Here is a 13,418-nt window from a genome sequence, read left to right on the forward strand (position 1 = left end):
GTTTATTTGGATAACAACTTGACTATTATTGCTATATATAAATAAATACGCGTCATGATTTATCATAACATAGCATATAATAATTTAGGTGTTATTTTTGAAAAGTTTTTCTTAAATGTGAATATGCAAGTTGGAGAAATTATTATTATTTGAGCGAGAGAATCAAGAGTAATAAAGGAGTCGATGAATTGAATGTAGTGTATAAACAAGTGTTTGAGTTAGCATGAATTCCGTGATTATGGGATCAGATCAGATCAGATCTCATTCATAAATGTGAGGGAATGGGCTTCCCACTTGTTCCGGAATTCGGACTTGGGCTACTCCCATTAGGAGGAGACTTTAAGATTTTTTTTTTCCATAAAACTTTTGCAATGCTGCGTGATTTGGTCATTTGCATTGTTGATAAAGTTTAGGGCGTCAGTTCACCAAAAAAAAAAAAAGTTTAGGGCGTCATGTACCAAACAAAAAAAGTTTAGGGCGTCATGTACCAAACAAAAAAAGTTTGGGCGTCAAAATTCGTCGTTTCAACTCGTTTATTATTATTAATTTTTTTAAATAAGTGGACTTTTACTTTCAAAATCAAATCCGTTTAAACCTGGTCTAAACAGCTAAGTCCAATTAATCAGATAAAATAACCGATTAATTTATCGGTAATACTCGAGAAATAAATAAAAAATTAAAATTTATTTTATTTAATTTTTATTAATTGTTATTAAAATTAATAAAATATTAAATGAGATACATTCTTGCTATTTTTAGCATTCATAAAAAAAAGCAAGATTCAAGAAATAAGTCATTGCAAGAAGGTTTTTTTTTTTAATGTTTGTCCAATCTTAAGTTGATTATCTATATGTAAAGTTAATATATAGTCTTATTTTTTTTGAATATTTTTTTGATTACATCTTCTATTCTCATCATACTTTCATAGACATATTCTAATAATAATTTGTCATCAGTATCTACAATCCTCAGCAATTTGATCAACGAATTTACAAATTTATATGCAGTAAAACAATTATTCTATTTTTTTTGTTCAGGATAATTGCACTAATAGCTCTACCATTAGCACTTCTTTTTAATTTATAACCAATAAAGTGTGCATCCACAACCAATGCTAGCAAATCCGATTTGTGCTCAAAGATTAGGGGTAGTAACATGCACCCTACTCCCGGGTACCACCAACCCGGTCGGGTAGGGTTGTTAACCTGATCCGCAACGGATAAGATAGGGTGCGGGTAGGGTTCTCATGCGGGTCGGTTATGGTGCGGGTTGAGTCTCAACCATATCCGACCAACCCGCACCTTATATATGTATATGTTATACACTTATATAAAAATATGTTTCAAGTAGATGTTGAATCAAAGACATTTCCCTAAATACAAAAGATCCTTAGCCACTAAGAGAAGATCATTAATTGATAATTTAGTACGTTTTATTTTACATAAAACTCAGTTCTATTTTAAATCATCATCAAGTTATATAATAATGTTGTATCTTTTTGGTAACTCGCGGATAGGATCGGATACCAGCGGATTAAGAATGGGTAGGGTTAGAGATGGGATATTCTTAACCCGCGGGTAAGGTTAGGATTGGATCCAAACCCTACCCTACCCTACCTATTGCCACTCCTATCAAAGACACTCTTTAATGTAATGAAGATAGTGGCAAAACGAGTTGTACTTGGACGAACAATCTCCATTCAAGTAGGTCTTTGTGTAAGACAGGACAAGAACACCATATGATTACACACACGCACGCACGCATGCACACACTTACTTAAAGCATGTGATCCAATGTTAGAAATATTCGCCATACTGCTAATATCTTTTAAAATAAGATTCAAGCAATGAGCAGCACAAAGTGACTAATAGATATTCTCAAATTTCTGATTAATAAGCTTACCAGCTACAACATAATTGGCCGTATTGTCAGTCACTATATACACAATATTATCAGACCTAATCTATTCAATCACTGCAGAAAACAAGTAATAGAAGCTTGAAGCATTTTCTACCACATTTGAAGCATCTACAGACTTCACAAAGTACAACCTTTTCGATCAATAAACTAAAAAGTTAATCAGTGATCTTTGTTTTTATTCTGTCCAACCATCAGCAATGAGAGTACATCCAGTTTTTCTTCAGGCACTCTTATAGCTATCAACAATTATTTGACACTTTTTTTTTTGAGATCGGCTAACAAGTGAACCCTCAACTTAATTATCATAGGAATGACCTCTATAACCAGGCCCAATGCCAACAACACCATCTAACATATCTTTAAAAAATAGATATATAACTGCATTGAAAGAAATTATACAATCCAAAAGCTATATAGCAAATCACTTATCAACTTCATGTATCGCCTCTTTTGACACACTTTTCAGACTTGGTTGAGCTCTTAGAGTTGATCTTGGTGCAAACACAAGAGGAGTAATGACTTTTGCTTTCTTTTTTGGATCACTTCTAACCACTTGCTTGTTAAATAGTAGCTGACTCAGAGTTTGTTGTTCGTCTTATGCTATCGCATCATTAGTTGCATCCTTAATCTCATCACCATCGTCTTCACTAATACTTAGTTTTCTTCTATTAGTTTTATTTTTTTGAATTTCTTTCAATAAATCTTTCATTTGATTTTCTACATCATAAGGAACCTTCTGACACTTTTTAATGTCTCTGCCTATTTTTGTCAAATATTTTTTTATTCTCTTAATTCTGCCTCCTCCAAAAGTATGCAAATAAAATAAATATTAGTAATGTGACTTTTCGTTCACTATTTATAAAACAACATATCTCCAAACTCTATCTATATTTCTCCGAATATTAGAAATTTGTGATTAACTATCATTAGAATCAGGAAGATGAGAAATATCATTGAAACCAAGAGGATCATAAGCCATATTATTTTCTACAAATGCATTATTATCCCAGTTTCAAGAGTGATTGTAGACCTTTAATACACATTAATGGATGCTTTTCAAAAGGCTACTTTGGAATACAATTATTTTCTGCCGTGGGATAAGACGCAAATAACTATTTCTACGTCATTGGCTATGTGACTGTATGCTCAAATACTAAGGAGTCATGAAAATAGTTCTTGAATTTACTTGAAGAAGACTTAGGAAATGCATCACTTGATGGATGGAATGTTATAAGTGATCAACAAAAAATAACTTACTATAATTGTGTATTTATTGATTAGTTAAACAAATTTTCATATTTTAGTTTTTGGATATCAATGTATATACACTTGTTGCAGGGACTAAGAGAAGTACTAAAGGATCTCATGCTAAATGCACTCCACCGCAATTGTATCACGTATATATAGAAAAATTTCATCAATCGATTCAAGGACTTGCAAGTGAGGTAGAGTATATGGGAGTCTGCAAATTGTACAACTCTCTTATAGTTTGTAGAAATGATGAAAAAAACTAAAAATGAACAATGAAGATGTTTGGACTTATCTAACTAGGTTTAATCTAAGGGCATTAAAAAGCTGAACATTAATATTTTTTTTTGTTTATCTAAAGAGTTTAATTTTGATATACAAATTTTTATACCGTATAATTACATCTATTTTTTTATATGACTATTTACGCGATTAATGTGAAAAGTAGCTACTTTTATCAATGTAACATTACGTAATTAAATACACGTATAAAATTATTTTACACCAACAATGAATTAAAATTAATTTCTTATTTAAAATGTCAAGAATATTAATTGGTTTAATATTTTTCAGCTACGTACTTAATTTTTAACTTTTTCTGATAAAAAAATATGATTTCTTTTTCTAATCAATGAATTGTGGAATATTCTCAATACAAAATCTCTTAAATTTTTACTTTTTTTTTCATTGGAATAATAACTATTTTGATCATAACTACAAATTTAAATCTAATATATTACTCGTTACAATCATCGACACATACATACATATATAAGGATCTAACGTATTTCCAATTAGTTAAACTTTGAACCAAAAGAATATTTTAAATAATATATAATTGTATCTGATACGTACTCTATACCTCAGCCACCAAAATTATCTCCAGAATTCGGAATAGAACGAAAAGGTCGAACGAAAAATCTAAACAGTCAAAATCTTGTCAGCGAAACAAACTCACCAAGAACGACACTCACCATCCAACTAAGAATCCCGGACTTATCTCCACATTCGGTAAATTAATCATTTATAAAACCGAAAATGCAACCTCGGCAGGAGGTAGGTTCTAATTTAAAGTTTTATGCTAAGTGATAATATTCTCTAAAAAGGCCTTTTACTGACTTGAGCATTAGAGTATCTTTTGCAGGTATTTCCTCTGTGGTGTTCAAGCTGAGCCGACCTATAACTCTTCAGAACGAGTAACATATTGCTCGGAAGAGATCGTCATAGTTCGGCGACTGCTCATAGGATGAAACATTTGGCAACCACCGTGGGGCCGGAGTAATAAAAACCCCACTAAAATTTAATTCTCTTTTTTAGCTTTGTACTCCCTTCTTTTTTCCATATTTGCTAAATCTCGAAGATGGATGATAACGGGACCCATCAACCCACACAAGCAGAGCACTTAGCACAGATTGCCGAACTTCAGACGGAAGTTCGAAGGATAGTTGAATTGTCATAAAAAAGCCAAGCTGAAAAACACGGCGAGGGAGACCCCAAAAGCTCAACCCAGAACAACACAAAATCCCAAAAGCTGACCCCGCCAAAAGAAAAGCTGACCATAAACAACCATTTCTCAAATGAGATCACCAAATTTCAAATGCCAAAAAATTTTATGTTGCGTGCTCATTGCCCTTGAACCATATGAGGTTCGGTGATCCTCATGCCCATATTAAGAAATTTCAATCAATGATGTTCTTTAATGGTGCATCTGAACCTATACTTTACCAAGCTTTTCCTACTTATCTAGATGGTGCTGCATTACTCTAGTTTTCTAAGTTGTCTGCAGGATCCATCTCTTCTTTCAAAGAACTGGCAAGGTCCTTCATTGATTACTTCGCTGCGTCAAGAATATATGTACACGGGCCAGACTACCTAAGCACCATCAAGCAGGGGCAGCATGAGACTTAAAAGACTACATGACGTAACTCGCAGAGGCGACCATGGAAATTCCAGATTTAAGCCCAGAGGTCCACTACCTTTAGATCACTGAATAATAAAGAACCGAAGAAACCTTCCGAACTCACCCCAAAGTTAGATACCTACACTAGATTCAACACCAAGAGGGAGAACATAATCAAGGAGATCCTGCACGCCAAAATAATCAAACCCCCTGCCCGAGCAGGAAGCTATCAGGACTAGAAATATCTAGACAAAAACAAATACTGCACTTTCCACCAGAGGTTCGGACACACAACTGATGAGTATGTGATAGCAAAGGACTTGTTGGAGATATTAGCTCGACAAGGTCACCTGGACAAGTACATTGAAGGACGAAAGAACAAAGAGAGCAATTCAAATCGAAAGGAGCGTCCACAAACGTCAACTAGGCATGGCAAAAATTCCCGGCGAGGCGGGTACCCGCGGGAATTTACCCTTCGGGGAGCAGGTATGGGGGGTAGGGGTAATTTTTACCCGCGGGACGGGGGACGGGGCCCCGTATAATAAACGGGGCGGGGGCAGGGGTAGAGGTCCCCGCCCCGTGGAGACCTGTTAAATCCCCATTTGTATGAAAAGACAAAAATGCCCTGATATATATATATATATATATATATATATATATATATATATGTGTGAGCCACTCTCATTTGAACATAACCTAACCCTAGCCGTCTTGCTTCAGAGAGAGACAGAGAGCAAGAACTGAGACCTGAGACTTTCGTCTCCACTCCTCCTCAAACCCTTAGCCCTTCCTGCCTCCTTTCCGTTGACCGCTGACCGCCGACCGTCGCCCGCCGCCTTCCACCCTCTGGTCTCTTAGCGCCGCCTCCCACCCCAAACTCCCTGAGTGGCTCGGTCGCTCACTGAAGGTGTCGAGGCAGTCAAGCTCACCGTCGCGGGCTCCGGCAACGTCGTCTTCATCTCCTGGTCGCAGCAGACTCAGCAACGTTATCGTCTTTTCCTGGTCGTAGTCGTCATCTTCTCCTGTTCGCGTTGTCGGTCTTCGCTGGACGCTGGTCTTCCTTCCCCTTTTTTCCATCAGGTTCAGGTAAGTCAGCCCTGGTCTTCGCTGGTCTTCCATCCCCTTTTCTGAATTTAGATTTCTAAATTAGGTTAACGAATTTGGGTGTTCTGAATTAACGAGATTCCTATTAATATGAATTTTTGTGTTTTGAATTTCTGAATTTTTGAGTTTTGAGTTGCTGAATTTCTGATTAGGTTACTGAATTTCTAAATTTCTGATTAGGTTAATGAATTTATGATTTGGTTAATGAATTTCTGAATTTCTGATTAGGTTAATGATTTTCTGACTATAAATTTCTGGATTCTGGTTGTGTAATTTATATTTTTGGTTCAAAACTATGCCTCATAGTTTATCGGTGCCATGTTTGTTTTTGCATAAACGGTTATTATGTTAAGTCCAAATGGTTTCATTCTTTTTAAAAGTCATTGCAAAATAATTTGATAAACAATATTTGCATATATAAAGCTTAGAAGAAGGATAGAAACAGAATATAAGTATATAACCCAATTGGTTAACGACTTAGACTCTAATTTACTACCCTGCTTCCGGTTCTTTTATTCTTTGATCTGTTTCACTAGAACAAACAGTTTTAACTAATATCGTGTTCATATCTAAGTAGTGTTATTTGAATAGTTTGGAGAGCTCAATTTTAATTTATAATTTATAATTTATATTTTTGACTTATTGAGTTATTATATGATTTTAACTTTAAATTGTTTTTATGTCAATGTAGGATTCAAGTAAGTCAGAATTTACCATCACTACCATTATAGGATGAAAGGAAGATTGAGATGGTGGAATTCTGTTTTTATGATGTTATGAACTTTATTTTGTTGTTTATGAATATGGTTGGTTGTTTATGTAATATTTGGTTGTTTATGGATATGTTTAGATGTTTATGCTTGTTGTTATTGCTATTTAAGTCTTTAAAGACTATGGATATTATGTTTGTAATGATAATTGAAGATTATCTTTGATTTTCTCTAATTTTTTTCATTTTTTTTAATTTTTACTAATTTTTACAAAAATCCGCGGATATCCGCGGAGACCCAGGTCCCCGGCGGATACGGGGTCCCCGTTATCCGTCATAGGGACGGGGCAGGAACGGGGGCAGATATTGGGGGCAGAGGGCATGTCCCCGCCCCCATGGGGACCCGTTGCCATCCCTAACATCAACAGAAAAAGACAAAGGGAAGTGGACAACTCTTGACCCACCAAGACGTATAATAAACTGCGTATAGGAGAATACGCAGGGGGCGGCAAAATAATCTCGGCAAGAAAACGAAGTTACCGAGAAATGCTAGCAATTGAAGGTACGATGTATCCAAAAAAGGGAAACACAATAAGCCCGGCGATAACATTCACCCAGTCAGACCTCAACTCAACAAGCCCAAACCTCGACGACTCGATAGTAATCTCCATCCAAATTGGAGAACTATTGGTAAGAAAAATCTTAATGGACCCAAGCAGCAGTGCCGACATCTTATTTTACTCTACTTTTAAAAAATAAAATTATGTAAAAAAACCATACAACCCTCCTCTAGAGAGTTAGTTGGGTTCTCTGGAGAAAGGGTCTACATTTTGGGGCACATTTGACTAAAGACGATAATAGGAGAGAGCCCTTTGTCAAGAACAGTTGATATTCAATCCCTAATAGTAGACTGCTCCAGTTCGTATAATATCATTCTTGGAAGACCTGCTCTGAATGCTTTCAGGGCAGTAGTATCTACCTTACATTTGTGTTAAGTTTTCTATGCAGGAGAACAAAGTAGCCACTGTACACGCCGACCACCAGGAAGCTCGGCAGTTACAATGCAAGCCTGAAGCAAAGCTCGGAAAAAATGAATTCACCATTACAGGTCCAGGCAGTATACAACACAAATAAACTACCTTCCTTGTCCGAGCTCCCCAGAGAAGATTTCAAGGAAAGACCTTAGCCGATGGACGACCTCGAGAAAGTCAGACTGACTGATTCTGAGGACCAATTCACTTATATGGGAGGGGCCCTAACAGGCAAAGAAAAATTGAAGCTAATAACCATACTCTGGAGTAATGCAGACCTATTCGCATGGACCCTAACTGACATGCCCAGAATAGACTTTGATGTTATATGCCACAAATTGGCTATTGACAGAACAGTTCGGCCAATAGCTCAGAAGAAAAGAAATCTCAAAACAGAGAAGATGAAGGCATCGCTTGAAGAAACCAACAAATTACTCACGGCCGATTTTATAAAAGAAATCAGATTCACAACATAGCTATCCAATGTGGTAATGGTAAGAAAAAGTTTAGGTAAATGGCGCATGTGCGTCGACTTTATGAACCTTAACAAAACCTGCCCTAAAAATGCTTATCAACTTCCCTCTATTGATCAATTGGTTGGTTGATAGTGCTTCTGGATTCAATAGTTTGAGCTTCATGGATGCATACTCTGGTTATAACCAAATTTTAATGCATCCAGAAGATTAAAGCAAAACGGCTTTTATAACGAAACATGGTAATTTTTGTTATAGAATAATGCCTTTTCACTACAAAAAAAATTAGTTTTAGGGACAAATATTTAGCGACAATAATATAATAGCCACTATTTCTCTTGTTTAAGCTATGTTATTGTGGTAATTATATAATTGCCGTTATTATATATATAATTGCCGTTATTATATATATTATACTGGCAATTACCACTATTGCCATTAAATTATTAGTTTTTATACTTTTAATCATATTCTCTCTAAATTAATAGTGGCCATTATCAATATTGCCATTAATTTTTTATTATATTTTTTTTGTCTCATCATCCTAATTCAGTTGGCTCAGAAATTGTCCCAAATAACCAAACGAGAGAAACTCCTCAACCTCTTCTCTCCATCGCCGATCACTGCCGTAGGCCTTACCATTGCTGACGACCGTCCATCATCCTTCAATCATTCACACTCATTCAAATTGATCATTCTTCGTATTTTCATCTTCCCCCTACAGCACTTTCATCTTCTAAACCATCGTTAATGGTGGCAGGGGAGTCCGACGCGGAGGTTGGGGAGGTTATTGATCAGATTCTCACTTTTGCCACATGCACTGTCGCTAATCTCACGGTCTTGCGCGCTCATACAATCTTCAGATCTCGATTTCGGTCTCAATGTCACTTTAACCGCTCTGATTGTTTTTTATTTAGGTTTTTATCTTCAATTTCTCCGATTATGAGATCTCTAATTTTGATTACTACGGAACGGAGTAACTTAATTTTTGTTCATATTTTTGCAGGTGTGGCATTTTCGACAGTTGTTGCTGGAGTCGCTGAAAGTTGAATTGCATGATGAATTGGAATTTATTGAGTGTATAGCCGCCAATAACTCCAAAAACTATCAGATATGGTGAGTTTCAGCTTCTACTCTCCAATTTTCCATTTGCACTCGAGATGCTTGCATAAATGTGTGTGTGCTCCATGAGCATGAACAAAATCGAATTCTTCTAGGGTTCTAATAAATCCTCAATCCTCAATCATCATTGTGTATTGAATTAGTTTCTGGTGAACTCTGTGATCCATGAAGATGGATTTAAGATCCGGTTACAAGGTAATACTTTAGTTCAATTTCAATTTTGTGTTTGTATTTATAACCAAAAAAAAAGAAAAAAAATATAGTTTTTGAGAAGTTATATCTTTGCTTTTTTTATAGTCGATTAGCTCTGAATTTATGGTGAATTTGTTCTTGGTTAGAAATTAATTAGTTGTTTAATTCGATTAATTTGAATTGCTACAGGGGTTATTGGGCTTGTTTTCAGCAACGTTCTTCAGATGCAGATAGGTAAAATAGTTCTTAAATGTTATTAACATAATAAATGTAATTGCAATTGGAAGTCTTCTCCAAGTGTAGTAAGTTCCTATCCTTTTCTTTTTTCTTTTTTTGGTGACTATCCTTTTCTTTTTTCTGCTTTCATATGTCATAAACTTATAAAGTAATGGGACCTGAAGAATGTGGAGTGTTCTTGCTTTGCTATACAAGATGTTGGGACCACAGGAATATTTACTAGATTTCTGGTTGAACAGGTTTGGCATATTTGCACTCGTTCCTTGAGCAATCTATAATTCACAGGGATATGAAATCAAGTAATATACTTTTGGATCACAGCATGTGTGCTAAGGTTGCAGATTTTGGTTTTTCAAAATATGCTCCACAGGAAGGAGACAGTGCTGTTTCGCTTGAAGTAAAAGGAACTGCAGGATATCTTGACCCTGAGTACGTGCACTTCTAGGATTTTGCCTTAATTTATTATACTGATCTCTTAGTAACTTTGGGAGCAAAATATTTATTTCTGCTGCATTCTGTGTTATCACGGGTCATATCAGGCGTGAAAATTATTGTAATCTAGTTGTTAGGAGTTTTTCTTTAAATATGGAGAACTAGTTATTAAACTTAATCTAGTGGTTCACCCAAAATGTGATAAGAATGTGATGCACAATTTTTGCATTACATACAAGCAAGAGTCTGTAGCAAATATTTTAAATATGCAGGTACTACACAACCCAGCAATTATTTGCAAAGAGTGATGTCTTCAGCTTTAGTGTGGTTCTTCTTGAAATTGTGAGTGGCCGGGAGCCTCTCAATATCCACAGACCGCGAAATGAGTGGAGTTTGATTGAATGGGTACGGAACAACTCCAAAAACATGAGACTAGTTTCACCTTATTGCACCTACAAATGCATTCCATTTTTGCTTAGACTTTTTCAATTATGTGATTTTCTAATCATAGAACTTCGTATGTAGGCTAAACTGTTTCTGTGATCTCCAAATTATTACTTATTTTATTTTGACTAGTTTTTGGATCTCACATTGCTCCAAGAATTTACAAGAATTGATGTTGATGGCAGATGTTTGTAGGCATTATAGATGATGGGTTGCTGAGAAACTAGGGCCTGATGCTAGAAACATTGAACTTCAATTCACCAAGAAGTTACTTTCTATTGATGCCAAGCACTATCATGTATGGTCTCATCGCCAGGTTTTGCGTCCTTTTCCCTCACTCTGTCAACTGTGTTAATTTGAGAACTATATTTATTGTAATTCACTACTTAAATGTGAAATGAAAATTTAGTTTGTGTTTGTTTTGTGTGGACAGTGAGTTCTCTAGGCACTATTAATTGCCTTTGAGTTCAATGGAGCTGAAAAAAAAAAGATGTTGAATTTTTCTCAATATGCATTGCAACAAAACTAATTAAGAAAATGTTTTATTTCAGATCAAGCTTTTTGCCATCAGAGGCTGAGGATGGCAATAGCAAGATAATGCTGCATGAAAAGCTTAGGAGGATTGCTCAATGGTGCCAACTTCTTTCAAGTCAAGTCACTTTTAAATCCTTCCGGGAATTCAAACCATATGCAGGGTAACATGCTAACATACTAACATTTTTGTTGTTCTGTTTTGGTTGTGTTAGTGTGTGCTTGTCAAGTGTTACATAGAAATTGTGTTTTTGTTTCTGTCTCCAATGTGTATTACTTTCATGCATTGGGTAAAAATACTCATTTACTAGAAAGGGCAGAGCAAGTTTTCTAAAAACTCATTTACTACACTATATAAATCTCATATATCACTCAGTGATATAAAAATATATCAATTTAATATACGAGATAAAATAAATAGAAATAACATAGCTTGATTAGTGATTACTAAATTAAATATCTTGGTGTGAAAAAACAGAACAAAGTTCAATAGAGCCATAATGAAGAAGCTCCTCAATCATTTGGTCAATGTGATCTTCTTCAAGTGGCTTGAACTGCAGACAATTTTATCCATAACCTTAACTTTTTTGACAATCCAATTTGGCTCCGAATCTTGTTTCACCTCTTTCTCATCATGTGTTCTCTTTTATTATGACAATTAAATCACCTTTATCACTAATTTGCACTTTGGAGTAGTTACTATTAGTGCTATTATTATTATTATGATTATCATTATTATTGGGCACTACTACCCTTTGAGGATCTTGTTGTGAAGAAGATTGTCGAGTTAATTGCAAAGAAGCCATGTAGCATCTGTGCAATTTTGCGGTCAAAGTTGCTGAGGGAAGCTTTAAAGAAGATTGAGAGACATTGTTGTTGTTGGTATTTGTAATGCCATTAGGATCTGCATTTCTAGTACTTATCATGATCATGATATAAAATACTCATTTATTTTTTTATCATTAGCTATGTACTAATAATTGATGTAATATAGACATATAATATTTATGTTGGTTAAATTTGTATTATATTTTATTATTTTTTAAGAAAAATTTGTGTATAAATATTTTAAATTTATTTTATTTTATAATAATTAATTTTAGTATATTTATATTATGTACAATAATAATAATTGTTAATAAAAATAATTTAAAATTAAAAAAAGATAGGTTTTTATTTTTAAAAGAGTGGGTATAATTAAAAAAGTTTTAAGATTTTAGTGCAATAATAATGGCAACTAAAAGTGAACATTACAATTTTAGAATTATTTTTAGTGGCCATATAAATTGCCGGTAAAATGAGTTTTGGTGGCAATAGTAATAGCCACTAAAAGTGAATAATATTGCAATCTTAGAATTACTTTTGGTGGTCATATAAATTGCCAAGAAAATGGCCGCTATAAGTTATATATTTCTTGCGGCCATTAAAAAGGTATTTACCGACAAATGTTATAATTACCGCTAAAGTCTTTTAGCGACGAAGCATAAGACGGCTAATGTCTAATTGCCGGTAAATGTATTAACAGCTATTTTTATTGTCGCTAAAAGTAAAATAAATGGCCGCTAAAAGTGATTTTTTTTTGTAGTGTTTGGCCTAAAGAATGCAGGTGCCACTTACCAGCGGCTAATGGACAAAATCTTCCAACAACAAATAGGTCAGAACATTGAGGTTTATGTAGATGACATGGTCGCAAAGACGTCAGCACAAGATTCACATTGCACCGACCTACTAGAGATATTCGGCCAAATCTAAGCATATAACATGCGACTAAATCCAGAAAAATGTGCTTTCGGGGTGCAAGGAGGAAAGTTCCTCGACTTTATGCTAACTTCAAGAGGAATTGAAGCCAACCCCGAGAAATGTTAAGCCATACTTAATATGACAAGCCCAAGGACAGTCAATGAGGTCCAACAGTTAGCAGGAAGAGTTGCTGCCCTATCACGTTTCCTGCCTACTGTGGCTGACCGATCATATCACTTCTTCCAAACAATATAAAAAAACAAAAGGTTTGAATGGAACGAGGATTGTGAGAAATCCTTTTCTGAGTTAAAGGTCATCCTAGCATCACCACCAAT

At 35.1% G+C, this 13,418-nt stretch overlaps 1 protein-coding gene across 24 annotated transcripts; it reads left to right on the forward strand.

The window, feature by feature from the left end:
* The first annotated feature begins 8,900 nt into the window (after positions 1 to 8,900).
* On the forward strand, positions 8,901 to 12,395 carry LOC130956429 (nodulation receptor kinase-like). Of its 24 annotated transcripts, none has more exons than XM_057883471.1 (9): positions 8,901 to 9,302; positions 9,392 to 9,501; positions 9,651 to 9,702; positions 9,889 to 9,933; positions 10,176 to 10,365; positions 10,641 to 10,773; positions 10,998 to 11,110; positions 11,364 to 11,507; positions 11,822 to 12,395. In XM_057883471.1, exons 2-7 carry the CDS (start codon positions 9,499 to 9,501, stop codon positions 11,037 to 11,039), a joined length of 465 nt encoding a protein of 154 aa, XP_057739454.1. In that variant the 5' UTR covers positions 8,901 to 9,302; positions 9,392 to 9,498; the 3' UTR covers positions 11,040 to 11,110; positions 11,364 to 11,507; positions 11,822 to 12,395. The 24 variants fall into 24 exon arrangements, 7 of the variants coding, with proteins under 7 accessions (XP_057739454.1, XP_057739453.1, XP_057739455.1 ...); XM_057883469.1 differs by having other exon boundaries at positions 8,902 to 9,302; positions 10,998 to 11,128; XR_009077111.1 differs by adding an exon at positions 10,086 to 10,175 and having other exon boundaries at positions 9,392 to 9,702; positions 10,258 to 10,365; positions 10,998 to 11,128; positions 11,364 to 12,395.
* Positions 12,396 to 13,418: the final 1,023 nt, after the last annotated feature.

The sequence above is a fragment of the Arachis stenosperma genome, chromosome 10 (genome assembly GCF_014773155.1).
Source record: "Arachis stenosperma cultivar V10309 chromosome 10, arast.V10309.gnm1.PFL2, whole genome shotgun sequence".
Lineage (NCBI taxonomy): Eukaryota > Viridiplantae > Streptophyta > Magnoliopsida > Fabales > Fabaceae > Arachis > Arachis stenosperma.

Excerpts from the sequence above, each read along its gene's own strand:
- LOC130956429 (XM_057883470.1), top strand. Across the intron at positions 9,934-10,175 it reads CGTTCTTCAGATGCAGATAG|GTTTGGCATATTTGCACTCG; the intron begins GTAAAATAGTTC and ends CTGGTTGAACAG. Across the intron at positions 10,366-10,640 it reads GCAGGATATCTTGACCCTGA|GTACTACACAACCCAGCAAT; the intron begins GTACGTGCACTT and ends TTAAATATGCAG.